Source organism: Lactuca sativa, chromosome 5 (genome assembly GCF_002870075.4).
Source record: "Lactuca sativa cultivar Salinas chromosome 5, Lsat_Salinas_v11, whole genome shotgun sequence".
NCBI lineage: Eukaryota > Viridiplantae > Streptophyta > Magnoliopsida > Asterales > Asteraceae > Lactuca > Lactuca sativa.
In genome coordinates, this window is record NC_056627.2 from 59,379,307 (window position 1) to 59,394,305 (window position 14,999).

At 36.6% G+C, this 14,999-nt stretch overlaps 1 protein-coding gene across 1 annotated transcript; it reads right to left on the reverse strand.

Moving 5' to 3' along the window:
- Positions 1–12,764: 12,764 nt before the first annotated feature.
- Positions 12,765–14,719, reverse strand: LOC111879689 (cysteine proteinase 15A). The gene is made up of 4 exons (XM_023876149.3): positions 14,228–14,719; positions 13,733–13,852; positions 13,389–13,632; positions 12,765–13,301 (listed from the first exon to the last, which is right to left on the reverse strand). The coding sequence occupies exons 1-4, from the start codon at positions 14,687–14,689 to the stop codon at positions 13,030–13,032; spliced, it is 1,098 nt and encodes a 365-aa protein (XP_023731917.1). The 5' UTR covers positions 14,690–14,719; the 3' UTR covers positions 12,765–13,029.
- Positions 14,720–14,999: the final 280 nt, after the last annotated feature.

Sequence of the window (14,999 nt, forward strand, 5' to 3'; positions counted from 1 at the left end):
TTACCCCTTGTCGAATTTTCCTATAATAACAGTTATCACACGAGCATCAAGGCTACTCCATTCGAAGCTCTCTACGGCCGAAAGTGCAGATCCCCTCTATGCTGGGCTGAGATGGGTGATACCCAATTAGCAAGGGGGCAAGCTTCCGACAGTACTCTCACTGGTCCGGAAATCATTCGGGAAACGACAGAGAAAATCGTTCAGATCCGTGAACGATTGAAAGCCTCTAAAGACCGACAGAAGAGCTACACTGATAAACGAAGAAAACCTTTGGAATTTCAGGTGGGAGACCGAGTCCTTCTCAAAGTCTCACCCTGGAAAGGCTTGATATGCTTCGGCAAGCGTGGGAAGCTTAATCCGAGGTACATAGGGCCTTTCGAGATTCTTGCAAGAGTCGGCCCCGTAGCTTACAAACTCTATCTACCCGACACACTTCGTAACGTACATTCTAAATTCCACGTATCTAACTTGAAAAAGTGTCTATCCAACGAGACTCTTGTAATCCCACTCGACGAGATCGAGATCAACGAGAGCCTCAACTTCGTCGAAGAACCTGTAGAGATCATGGACCGTGAGGTCAAGCAGACGAAACAAAGCCGTATCCCTATCGTGAAGGTTCGCTGGAACGCCAAGCGAGGACCGGAATTCACTTGGGAACGCGAGGATCAGATGAAACTGAAATACCCTCATCTTTTCGCTTAATTATTTGTAACTCTTATTTGCTTAAATTTTAATTTCGGGACGAAATTCCTTCTAACGGGGGGATGATGTGACAACCCGAAATTTCCATTTGTACGAACATTATCTATTCAATGGAAGCTAGTCCAGTTTCAGTGAATTTCATACTTTTCCGAACAAGTTTGTGTACATTAGGCTTTACGTTTAAGGAGATATCAGGAGAGTGGATGCTCCTGGTTTTGTGAAATTTGAGCATTCCAAGTTTCATAATGCTGCAGTCCAATATCCAGAATAAAAATATTTTCTACCAAAATATTTCAGGACTATAAATAGATTTCTGAATTTAATTAATTCATTATTCACAATTCCAATTAGAGAAAAGCCATTTTCTCTCTGACGGATCTTCGGGTTTTCATCCCAGATTGTGATTCTACTTTCCTAGAGGTGTTTCATTACTTGTTATATGCTTTATAACATCAATTACATGTCTAAACTGCAAGATCCGGGAGTTTACCGCCCAAGAACGTTGTTTGGGAGTAAACTCCAAAATGGAGCTTTAAGGCTACCTAGTCCCATTTCCTTGATAGACAACTAGTTAGGGACTTAATGTATGATCTTTAGAGACTATAAAGCAATCAAGAACCACAAGATATAGGAGTTTACGGCCAAGGACATTTCTTGGGCCGTAAATCCCTTTTTAAGGGCTAAATGTGCCCTAAACCACCCCTAAAGCTTAAGGACATTAACCCTCAAATTCTTGTAACCATTTTAAACATCAAAACACTTCAAAATCATGGAGTTATAGGAGTTTACGTCCAAGAATATCTCTTGGGCCGTAAACCCCTTTTTCTAGGGCAAAATGTACCACAAACACCCCTAAGGCCTTAAGACTATTACCCTTAAATGCATAGGACTTGAATAGGGATTTAACTACATAAGAATCATCCCTAAAAGGGAGTTTACGGCCAAGGAACATCACTTGGGCCGTAAACTCCAAGTGAAAGCACAAATGTGTGCCTCTTGTCCCCTTTAGCCTTAGATAAAAACATGGAAGCTATCCTACATGTGCAAGTGCCTCAAATGAATTAAAACCAACACCACATAGGAGTTTACGGCCGTAAACTCTAGGGGATATGGTCATTAGGCCGTAAACTCCTCAATGGAGCATTCTAGGGCCTTAAACTACTTCAAGGATTATTCCAACAAAGCTAGGTTAATTCTAGGATCAAGATAATACCTTAAAACCACCAAGTGAGGAGTTCACGGCCATAAACCCATGAGTTTACGGCTGTAAACTCCAAAGGTGGGGTTTGTTGGGTGGTGAACTCTTATACAAGGTCATTTGATGCTTTAAACCCTTTTGCCTTGTCCCGTAGCAACTTAGATGCAACCATTAGGACCTTTAACACTGATGAAAAGTGTTTACATGTTCCTAAGTGTCTTAAATTATTTGTTAAGTTATTATTTGGCTAATTAGTTATATATATGCTTATTATATGATAACTAGGCTCGTGCGTGTAAACAAGTCTCCGTTTGCCACCTAGCACGGTATCCGACACTACAATTCGTACAACTCACCACATGTGAGTTCATACCCCTTTAATCAACCTTTGAAATGATTTTAAATGTTTTAAATACTTTATGGGGGATACAAGTCAAATACTTATAGTTATTGCTTCAATCACATGTGATTGCATTTAATCACATGTGATTAATAACTAGGAAACCAATGATTTTTACCACTGTTCAAACTGTTTATCAAACTGCTTTACTTTGAAATGTTTTACAAACTCTTTTACTATCCAAACTTATTTACAAACTATGATTCAAACAAATGTTTCTTATACTTAAACTGTTTTATCAACTTATGCCTTCAAATTGTTTTATAGATTGACATCAAGTCGATCTTCTCTTGAAATTATATTTATGTTTCAAATGTCTTATGAAAACTTATTTATGCCTTTATATATTCAATTGCATGCCCATATATGTATAGATGTATAAATAATGTTTAAAGGGCTTAGGAAGGCCATCCGCCCTATTTCCTTTTTCTCGATTTGGATGTGGTCTGGTGGGATTTCGGGTGACCATCCGAAAGTCGTTTCAATATTAGTTATATATCATATATACATATATAGACATAAAAGTACTTCCATATTCATACTCATCAGTACATCAATAGTTAGTTACCATCGGGGTAACACAGGAACATATACATCCATACTAGAAACATGAACATATACAACTATACTAGAAACATGTACATATACAGTTATACTAGAAACATGAACATATACAACTATACTAGAAACATGTACATATACAGCTATACTAGAAACAGGAACATATACAACTATACTAGAAACAGAACATATACAACTATACTAGAACGAGAAACATTACATATACATGAATACGTTAACAATTGTGATCCACTGTGTCGGAGCATGCCTTAAATGTCATGGCCCGAGTTGTAGCCATAATTCTCTTAGAGGGAGAGCGTGAGTTTGCGTATAGATCTATACTGGATTGACTATCCTACACCTTGCTGCTAGCTACAGCCGGACCTGCAGGTCTGCGGGTGCCAAACGTCATTCCGTTATTACGACCATTCATTATGTCGTTGTTACCAGTCGATAGCATGGTGCAATTTATCACATTATACCTTAATATAAATCCGGTTTAAGGTAGTTAGTACAGCAGTAGTTCTTATTATACAAAACTACACTACTACAATGATTTACCCATTACATATTTTAGTGATAACCTCACTTAAGCATTAATGTACAAACTATATTTTATTAAATGATAGTTATACTTGGGTAATTACGCACTTTTACAACAAACGAGTATACAAGACAGTTAAGCCTTGGTAGAAGGTTACTTTAATAGAAAATATAGGATTTTCTGAGAGATTCAAACTTTTACAAACACTTTCAAACATTGACACTAAAATACTTATGAACTCACCAGCTTAATGCTGATAAACTCTTTCAAAATAACTTGTATTCTCAGGTCATCAGTAGACAGGTACCGATGCCAGCTTTTGAGAAGATGGAGCGTATACAAGACTCATCTTATCATTTTGATTTACATTATTTTGGTGTCTATAACTGTACAGAACACGCTTGTATTAAAATTATATATTTAATGCAATGGATGATGTTGTTTGCTTATTTACATTTACCGTGTTGTGATACTATACATGACGTCCTCCGCCCCAGAACGTTTCCGCCGTTCTTGGTTTTGGGGTGTGACAACATGTAGTTAAGCCTTGGTCTCTATCCATTGAATAGGTGACCTATAGAGCCATTAATCGGAGCAAAGTATTATTTCAACGATTCGTTAGACTGTGAGGTGAATTTTTCTTACTGTACTTGTGGGTCGAAGTCACCAAGGCCAGCCCAATTAGATTGCTATCTTGTTATACCTTGATTGATGATATGTTGAGTATGGGGTAGATCTATATGATTGTATGATTGTTGTTGATATGTGTAGACTAGTAGATCTGTAGGACTACCTATGAATTATATCTGCATGATTATCTATCTGTTGAATATGTTGTTGTTTGTTATATGTCGATATATTATGTTGGGTTGAGACTTCACTGCTATATACATGAGTCAATAGACCGGGGGTATTCCAGTCCGATGATTGAGTGGACCTGAGGGTATTCCACTACGATGACTGACTGGTCCCGTTGTATATTGGTATTCCGTTATGATGATTGAGTAGACATGTTGTATAATGGCATTCCAGTCCGATGACTGATTGGGCTGGGAGTAATCCAACCCGATAGTTGTGGACCCCTCGGTCTTCCAGTCCGATGACTGATTTGACCCAGCATGCATGTTTATATATGATATGTATGTTGTGTGTTGGTACTTTAGGAGAACTCATTAAGCATTGGCTTACAATTTTAGTTTTGTTTCAGGTACATCAGACGACCGTGGCAAGGCGAAGGCGTGACCGTACTCGGCGATTTCTTTTAGTAAGTCGGTTGTCTTGAAAAGTTTAAAAATCGAAGGCGATTTCTTTTAGTAAGTCGGTTGTCTTCAAAACAAAGGAGAAGGCGTGAGCGTGGTTTCTATTGTATTGATGCCTTGGTTATTTGTTCAAGCTTCAAAAATCGATTTTTTGGTCCCCTGTCTGATGAACTCGGTGAGTTGCTCCAACTCGGCGAGTCCATAGAGGAACTTGGCGAGTTCGAGCATCAAAAGGAGGCAGTTTCGGGATTTCTTGTTGTTTTGCTTGAGGATACTTGCCTTAATTGTTTTGGGTCTGTAATATTCGAATTTTATCTTATATTTGAGTATATCCTTGATTAAACAAAAGATATTTACCAATTGATTAGATAATAACTTCCTTATATGATTAAAGATTGAATATTTGTATTAATTGGGTAACTTATCTTGCAAGAAATTGAAATTAGGTCAAATTTAGATAATCATTAAATTAATTGTTTAATTTAAATTATTTGCTATTTGATCCTTGATGTTTTGAAATGTTTCCAAACTTGTCCTCAAGTTTTGGAATTTAAAAGTTGATTAAAAGTTAAATTTAGAAATGTTAAATTCTAAAACCCTAGTATTGTTTTGAAAAGTTCAAATCACACCCTTATAGTTTTATTAATTAATTAAGGTGTATAATTAAAAGAGATTTAATAAATCCATAAAGTTTTGGTTTACAATTTAATTAAATTAAAAGTATAATTATTAAATTTAACCACCTAGTATTTTAAAAGTGTAAAATACACCATATACTATATATAACATTAAAAGTCTAATATATATGTATGAGTAAAAGTCAGGTTTACCTTTAGTAGGCCTCATTCATGAAGCTGGTCTATAAGGGGTGTTTAAGGAAATTGCTATAAAATGGCGATTAAATGGGTATCCACTCTTACCCACCGCACTCTTGACCAGTGGAGGGTCGTTAGCCGAACAGGTAGGATAGGAAAGAAACCTTCCATTATATGTATAATGAAGTATAAAGTAACTAAATGTTTTACAAAATTCCCAATCTAGTTACTTTAGGCAAAAGTGAATTGATGTAATTCCATGAAATTACACTTTGCGCCCTTGCGAAGACGTTAGTGGAGCATGTGTGGTTAACCGGCCCACATGCTTCGTTCTAAGCAAAGGTAGCAAAGGGCGACTCAATATTTGTCATAGTTCGGTGGAGCGTGTGTGGTTAATCGGCACATCGAATAGGTGACTATAACATGTAGGGGCACCATGTAAATTTGCATGGTTATTCACACCCTATTTTGTGATCCTCGACATCCCAGTCACTAACTAGAGGGGCATATCGAGATTTAAACATGCCATTGAAAAGTTCAATGAATCTCTAAAGATCTAGGAATTTTCAATAGATTTAAAACTTAAATTTCTTTTTTGTTTTTCATGGTGGAAATTAGTGAATCGTCATTCACTTACCTTCAAATGTTCTGCAATTTGGGTTATGACATCCCTCTCCCAAGTTGTAGAGTATTGTGTTGGATCCTAGCCTCGATGTTTCATTTGGGTGTCACATCGATGATTCTTATCAACTTAACTTGAATTTTTCTCCCGTTTTGTAGATGTCAAAGTATGACAACTATGGTCTTCCCAAATCCCGTGGAACAAGCTTTTCACATGAAAATGATATTCCACGATTCATTCGAGGAACACGAGATCATGCTTCACTTCCTCCACCTCCTCCTATTGTTCTCCCTAACCCACAAGTTCAAAAGATTGAAAAGTTCAAACTCACTCAAGCCCTTTTGGCAAGTAAACATGAAGAAGGAAAGTCAGTGTGTGCACACATCCTAGAGATGATGTTACACATTGATAGGTTAAGAATGTTAGGATCTGTTGTCTATGAGGAGCTAGTTGTTGACTGGGTTCTTCAGTCACTTCCTGACTCATATAGTGAGTTCGTAAGAGAGTACAATATGATGAACCACGACGTAACCCTCATCGATCTCACCTATATGCTTATTGTTGCTGAATCAGCAATGATTTGGCTCACTGGAAAAGCAAAGTTGATTGGTGGATCTTCCTTCCAGACCTCTATGGATATAGGCAATGGCAACGAAAGGCATGCCATGATCGAAAAGTTGGATCATAAGAGAAAGGCAAAGTCAGAAGTAGTTCCGTGTGCTGTTCCAAAAGAGTCAATTTGCTTCTATTGCCAATAGAAGGGGCATTAGAGACGAAGCTGCCCTATTTACCTATGAGATCTAAGAGATGGGAGAGTCAAAACGTATGGCTCTACTTTAGGTAAATTCCATTAACTAACTCTTTTAAGTTCCTATTCTAGATTCTTAATACATGATGTGATAAGATTGCATTTTGATGTTTTGTAGGATCAAAGAAAAGAAAGGAAGCTCAAGGGAAAAAGTGAGCGGAATCTAATTGTGAAGAAATGGATTTCGATCGCATTACTTGAAGATTAGAATCTTCAGCTACTACTTGGAGTTAGAATAAGATTGCTAAGAAATATGTATTAACATAGTTTTTCAATTAAATTGCATTGTAAGGACAATTTTTTTCCGCAATAAAATAAATTTTGATTTTATATTATTTATTTATCCTCGCAATGGAGTGTATGAAAAAATTGATGTTTGTAAGTTTCTATTATTAGCAATAATGGATTTGATTCTTAATTATGTTATTTGTCGAAAAGTCAAGAATTTACCAAATAGGGAGAGTTTCTCATCGCCCAAGTTTCAATTGGACAAAAACTTGGAATCATACAACTAGGTTGCATGATGAATGGGAAATTTCATATTTGGAAATTAGACTAATTCGTTGACAAAGTGTCAAGTGAAGGACTAGGAGATCAAGTACACAAGGTTGTGTGTTGATCAAGTCCACCACAAGAGTAACAAGGATATTTGTCATGATTTACTAAGGTTAAGTAAGTATGATTATACTTATGAGATTAAGTGTAATTCTCAGTTGATTGAAAGAGTTTCAATAAATAGCAGAATGAATAAAGAAGAATCAAGTAGGCAGAAAGATAAAAGTTTCGCTATTCTAAGAAGAAGGGAGAGTACATTTTATTATGTGTTATGATAGGTCTTAATGATTAAGAACCATATCTCAATTGATCCTCTAAGTGAGTCTTAGTGCAATTGTATGTTTGAGAAGAGGAATCAAAAATTGAAGAAATGGTTAAATCAAGAAGTCAATCATACTTCGTTCCAAAACCAAGTCTTAGAGTTAAGATTGTGACATTGAGTGACAAGTCTTAAGAAGGTTTATAACATTCATCAAATGTGAAATTTGAAAAAGGTTTCTTATTCTTGTACATTTGAAATTGAAAAGTTGTGATGTCTTGGATAAGACAAAGACCAACTAGGACCAATTTTTGTGAAGTGTTTTGTCTTGATAAAAGCTACACTAACTCTTGAATATTTGTTTGTCAAGAAATGTTTATTGACAGGAGAATCTTATATGTCAAGGATTCAGTGGGAGTCTTAATGGTCTTGAAAGGTTTCAAGAACTAATCAAGGATAAACCTTATCGATCATCACTAGCACACGACTTGAGGTTTACAACCTATCGTGTTGACACTATCTTGTTTCTGTGCCATTCCAATTGAGTTAATTATGCATGTGAGTTCTATGAGTTCTCATTTGAACGCATAAAAGGCAAGCACCTTGATCAAAGAAAAGTACATTAGGAAAGGGTGAGCTGCTTAACTACTTGGAAGACATGGTGGGCAACCGTGTTACCATAAGGCAAGAGATCAAGATTGAGAAGGTTCGATTCATATGAATTTGGATTTGTCGCAAACTTTGGTTTTGACAAATTCGCATGGATAGGAACACATACACCATTAAAATGTAAGTGTCATAAGATTCCCTCCTTCATGAAGATGACTGTGAGGAAATGCTTTCACTAAGAGAGATTTTAAGAAGATAGTGATTGTGAAATTGTATTCTCGAATTCGATTATGGTTATGGTATCCCTTTCCATAATTCGAATTGTGAGATTTGGCAATTAGTCTGAATTTTTTAAGACACACATATGAGTTATCTAAGGGAAAGGTTTATAAGTTTAAGAAGCTTAGATAAAGGATTATCAAAGCATTAGGTATTAGAAATATGAACTTCAGAAATTCAATAAGTATTGTTTTCTGGAAGTTCAGTTGTTTTCTAAAACATGTCAAAGCTAGTGGGAGCATAAGTGTTATGCTTATATGATAATAATCATTATGATAGTGGGAGCATAAATGTTGTGCTTGTATGATTATTAAAGCAAGTATTGCAAGTTAGCAATATTAATTATAGAAAACAAGAGCTATACTTTGCAAAGTCGTAAGAATTGAATAGTTGTTTTGCTATAATTAAGGGAGAGAATATTATGCTTCATTTCAAATCTAAAGGATTAGGTTGTGGAATGTTAATAAATTTAGTCAAGGATACATAGCATGTAAGACATTATGCATCGTATCCCATACGCTTCGGGTAAAGGATCGATTGCAGATACTATAAAATTTGACCATTCTAAAATTTTCCAAATGTCTAGCGCATTTAGAGGAAAAAATGTCTAGAATCGGTTTTGACTAAAATAATTAAACAACTATCAAAGGATGATCCAAAGCTCGCTGAGGATTGGTTGCTTGTGAGTAGTTAGAAGTATGGTATTGGATGGACCATATCGACATTATTATGAATAGATAAGATTCTATTAAGAATGAATTGTCATATGGCAAATATGGAAATGTTTCCATATTGGGAGTTGGATATTGAGAATCTATATCTAGATTAGAAACTTTTATGCAAGAAGGATGTTCAAAGGAATGTACTTTGAGTGAGAGACATCATATCTATAGAATTGTTTCTAATAGAGATTAGCCAAGTCTTGATGATTTTTAGCGATGACTTTACGAAAGAATCATTGCATAAAATGTAAGAATCTAGCATAAGTAAAAAGAATTTGATATTCTTATACTTATGATAAGGATTGGGAGTTGTGAAATGAGTATGATTGGAAATGTGTTCATTTGATCTATTTCACAAAGTAAGGACCGTAGGTAAACATTGTGTGCATGCTGAGAGCATGGGACAAGTGTAGTAATAATTCAAGTAAGAAGTTGATTACCCGAAACAACAAATTATGAGTAATCAATATGGTGATTAAATAAAATGTTTTATTTATACCCAGAGTTTGGGGCCATATGGGATTAGTATTATTCTTGTGTTTCACTTTGCATGTTTTGACTTCCTGAATAATTAAATTGGTTCAGAACAATCAAATTATTCGAACGGACCACAGTCGTTCATATGTTGGAAGTAGGTATGAATGAAGACTGTCGTGAATTGGTGTGTAGATTGTCTAAAGTGTATTAGACATAAGCAAATGTTTGCTGCAACATTCATGAGTGCTTATGAATATGATTTGAGCATTGGATTAAACCCACGCTCACTTGGATCACTTCATGGATTTTATCTCGAGTGATTGGTGAGACGATAATATCTTATATTCTTGAAACCGAGATGTGTGAGTTGTATCTTGCGAGTCGGTTATACATTCATAATATGCAAACGCACTAGTAACTTGGTGTCATAAAACATATTGTTGTGTGTGATTCGGTGAGTGAGTGCAAGCAAGCATTGAATCAAATTTTATCTGTTCCTTTTATCCAAAGTGGGATGAAAGCGATATATGTGGGCCCCTCGATGATTTAGTGATGACACCTAAGCGCTTGGCCAAGCCGAGATTAATTTGATGTGTTCAAATGTAGTCTGTTGTCAGTCATCATAAATCGGAAATCGGGAAACAACATATAGACTGAGAGAATGATTTCAATCCATGCCTTACGTCTGTATGATATCTAGAATGAAGGAATATATGATCCCTTATCTAAAGGATGCGTATCTGATAAGATCAGAGTTGACAGCGACTTTTGAAAGCTACGATTGCAGATCAGGATCTGAAGTCATACGCAAAATAGTTATTAGACTTATCCAAGTGGGAGACTGTTGGATCAGTGTCTAACTCCATAACTATTTTGGTATGTACTTGACCCGATGGTGCATGGTCCTTTTGGGTTGCCTTCACCAAAGCAACTTGATAGGATGAATTATGAAGAGAAAGGATTAATTATGATTTATTAATATATTATGAGAATAATATATTAAAGGAGAAATCATATTGTTTAATTAATATTAGTCAAGAACTAATTGATAATTAGTTTTGTGACTAAAAGAGATTAATTAAACTTAACGGACTGGAACTGTAATTATGATAATTGCATTTGGGCTATGGATTACCTTGGAATAATAGGTTGGACGAATTCTATGGGGAAACCCATTAGAAATCGTCCAAGGGATATTCTAAAAGGGTCTATGGGCTACATAGGGCTTAGGCAGTCAAATAAGGGTTTCCTAGTTGAAAACCCTAATAGCCTACATGTATATATAGTACCCTTAAGCCTAAAAAACGCGGTGAAGAGTTCCACTAGGGTTTCTGGACGTTTTGGGCAGCCTCCTCTCTCCTTGTTCTTCATCATCTTGCTCTTGGTGTTTGTGAGCCATTAGAGGAGTGACAATTGTGACTCTAAGCTTTCTAAAGCCATTACAATGAGGATTTGAGATTGTTATTGCTACATAACAATCAAGGTAAGATCTAAAACCCTATTCTTATGTTAATATGATTAATTGTATGCTAGATCTAGGGTTTAAAGTCTTGGATGAATTGCATGTACAATAGAGAAACCTAGATCCAAGCATTAGGGTTTGCATGAGCACATAGGATGTTCTTATGGCTAAAACCCATTACCTTTAGGGTGCAGTGTATGGAGGAGTGGGTTGGGGAGGTACCACATGTACCTCTTAGATGTCGACTTCGAGAAGACTAGGTGCCGCCTGAAGAAACCATTTGCAGGTTGAGGAACTCGTTTCTTCTCTCTCTCTCTCTCTCTACCTTTCATGTTTTAGCTACTTGTACATCATGCAGTAAGACTTGTATCAAAGTGAGTGGATGGAAATATAAGTTTTCATGTGTAGTGGGTTGGGAAAGATGAAAGAGAGATGAAAGAGAAAAACTGAGATGGAGCTGATGTAACAAGTAGGTTGGGAATAAGGACGTATCAAGGAATGTATCAGTAGGTGGGGAAGCAATGGACAAGCATGGGCGATGGCTTAGGGCCCATTTTTATGTTTCTACTTTTATTATTGCAAGGAAAAAATGTTTGAAATTAAGTCATTGATTGTAATGAAAAAAAAAAAAAAGAAAAAACGAGATTGGAGCCAAAATTAGTGGAGAAACAAAGAGATTTCGGCCGATTACTTAGGAATTCTAGGCAATTAATCAAATTTTTACTTAAAAAATTATTGTGTTAAGATCTTTTTTTGTTAGGAGCCTCGAATTCGCTTGAATAGACCCTAGTTGGGGGTGGATACCCTCCACCCTTAGGGTATATGAAGATCATTGATTTATACGAGTTTGCAGGGTATGATGACCTCTCTTGAAACAATGAGTTTTCCAACAAAAGTTAAGATTGGGGTTTTATTGAAGCTTGGCAACAAATCAGATTATACGAATATGGAAATAGTATTATAGTATCCCTTTTGTCAATCCAAATACAAGTTGGTGAACATTTTATTTTCAGAAATCAGGTTGCCAACATTGGCTTGTTGATATTGAGACGAACACAATAGACATATGTTTGAAAAGTCGTCAAGGAGAGTGGTATTGAACCGCTCTTCCAAGTAAACAACTCGTCTAGCCTTGTTATCTTGAAACATTTCTTCAAAACGATTCGAGAGCAATTGAGAAGTGGCATCTGATTTTATAATTGTTTCAAGAAGGCCTCTTAAAATGGTGGCCATTTATTACCGTTTTTAGGCCAAAATGAACCTATTGCCCCTCTAATCTCGACTGTCACGTTTGTTTACTTCTCTTCACATTATATCGGTGAGGTATTCTCCTGATATTTTATAATTAGCAATCTCGATTGTAACCATTCATAAGTCTCCCAGAGAGGTTTGTCACTAAGCAACAGTTGTCACAATAGGTGCTACAAACAAAAACATAGAAATTTTGAAACATATCAATGTGTATGAAATATAAGACTATGGAAAGCAGCAATACAAGAAACATTGGTAATTTCTTTAACAAATTGTGAAATTCCACATCGAAAACCCACATAAATACATCATGCACGGCGATAAAAAAAAAAACACCACATTTTGCAGTCAAACATATACTTGAAACAAAAGCATGAACCATTAATTAACACCTATTAATGTTTTTAATAGTGAAGCCAATACGCAAATAGAACTTAAAGCTTCAACAATTCACATAATCACCATCATAATACATATATACACATTGTTGATTTCCATCAAGAATTTCAAGTATTAGTAGAAACCACTGCAGAAACCATAGTATCCATCCCACATAAGTTGTACCCACTGCAGATTTTGTAGTACCCTTCCTCTCCCCAATTTGCTCCCCATGAGTTCTTGATGATCCAGTAAGGCTTCTCCTTAAGTCTGCTAGGCGCATAACCAGCTGATCCGTACCCAACCAGAAGAACACCATGATCCAATCGCTTCTTTGAACATATATAAGGGCATGATACTTTACCAACATATGTTTGCATCCAAGCTGCGTTGATTCCAACTGCAAAGAAGATAATAAAACATTTTTCAGATACTGTTCATTTAATACAGAAAGAAGAGAGTTAGAAGGACATGATTAGGATTTTACTTGAAAGAGGGCCATGTTTGACAAGATTAGCAGCGATTTGGTCTTCATCTGTGCCAATGACGCTAAAGTTAGCGACAGATGCTGCGATTTTGGATTTGTCAAAGTGACAAGTGCCATCTCTTCCTGTGTAGGGGTAATCGGATTCCTTCTGAATTCCACCGGATTTGAGTATGTACTCGTATGCACTGGTCATCAGCCCACCATTGCAACCTGCGTTACATGCATTCTTTTCTTCAGGATCACACTGCAAGAGAACAGAAAGAAACATTCTTAGCTAAAGATTACTTGATAACGAAATCAGATAACAGAAGTGGAGGAGATGATATAAATTATAAAGTACAAACCTCATGATCACAATCCACAAGTTGTTGTTCACTGAGGCTAACCAACTCCCCTGTTTGAAGGAAGTGGGATCCTTCTAAAGCTCCGGTTGTACTAAAAGACCAACACGATCCACATGAACCCTAAAATAGGAGGCCACGAAATTAATTGATTATGATATTATAAACACAAAGTTATTTGATTCGTTACATAAAGATAAGGTATTCGAATAATTTTTATGAACTAATTCTAAGATTCCAAGAGTGATCAAGTCTTATCTAATCTATGAATACTCTTATCTAGTCAGGAGAAGAGTGTATCAATTTTACAATTCGTTAATCCATCGATGGTGATTTGATCGATTTTTACTAGCTTATTAGCTCGTTATCTGTTGCAAAACACATGCTATTATCAAATTTCATATTCGAAACGTTGTATACACGCCTATATAAAAAGTCAACCATACTTTTAAAAGTTTTGGTAAAGGTTGCGTAACAACTACAGAGACTAGCACATACCTGATCTTTAACGGCAGTAACAGCGCCATGATCGCGCCAGTCAAAGTCTTCAGGAAGATCGGTTGTAGGAAGAATAGGCGCCTTGTTCGCATCGGCGGGATATTTTAGAGGATTCTTCAAGCCGAGGTATGTCTTACGGAACTCCGACGGGGTCAAATCAGAGAACTTGGTAACGCCGTGCTCAGCAGTGGGATCCAGTTGCTGGTGGCGCTTGGCACGGCGAAGGTTAGACTTGAAGACGGACAGACGGTAATCGTGCTCATCTGCAGTCGCGTATGTCTTACCGAACTTGCTCTTGAAGAGAGTGAAGTGGTGTTCAGCGTTCAATAGATGATCGGCGGAGGTCTCCTCCTCCGGGACGACTTGCCGGATCAACGGATCCGCAGTAGATTCATCGATGGCGACGGCGACGGCTATGGAGGCGGACAAGAGGAGGAAGAAGAAGAGGGATAATCGTTCCATGGTGATTAGTGGGGATGAGATATTTTGTTGGTGGGGTTTCTTGCTCATCCAGTTATAGATGATCAGTGGGGCGTTGCGCCATTGAGATCTTGACACGTGTCGTTGGATAACAACACTGATCCTAAATAAAAGTCTTCCTTCGAGAAGCAACAGGCGTCGATAGTATAGTGGTCATCGTGAAAGATATTTACACTTCAGCCCTTACATTTAGTTGCAGATGCCATTCAACTCCCTCTTGAGTCTTGAGTTATAAGTAGACAAGCTAAACATCTTAATTCTTAAGTACATATTATATATATATATATATATA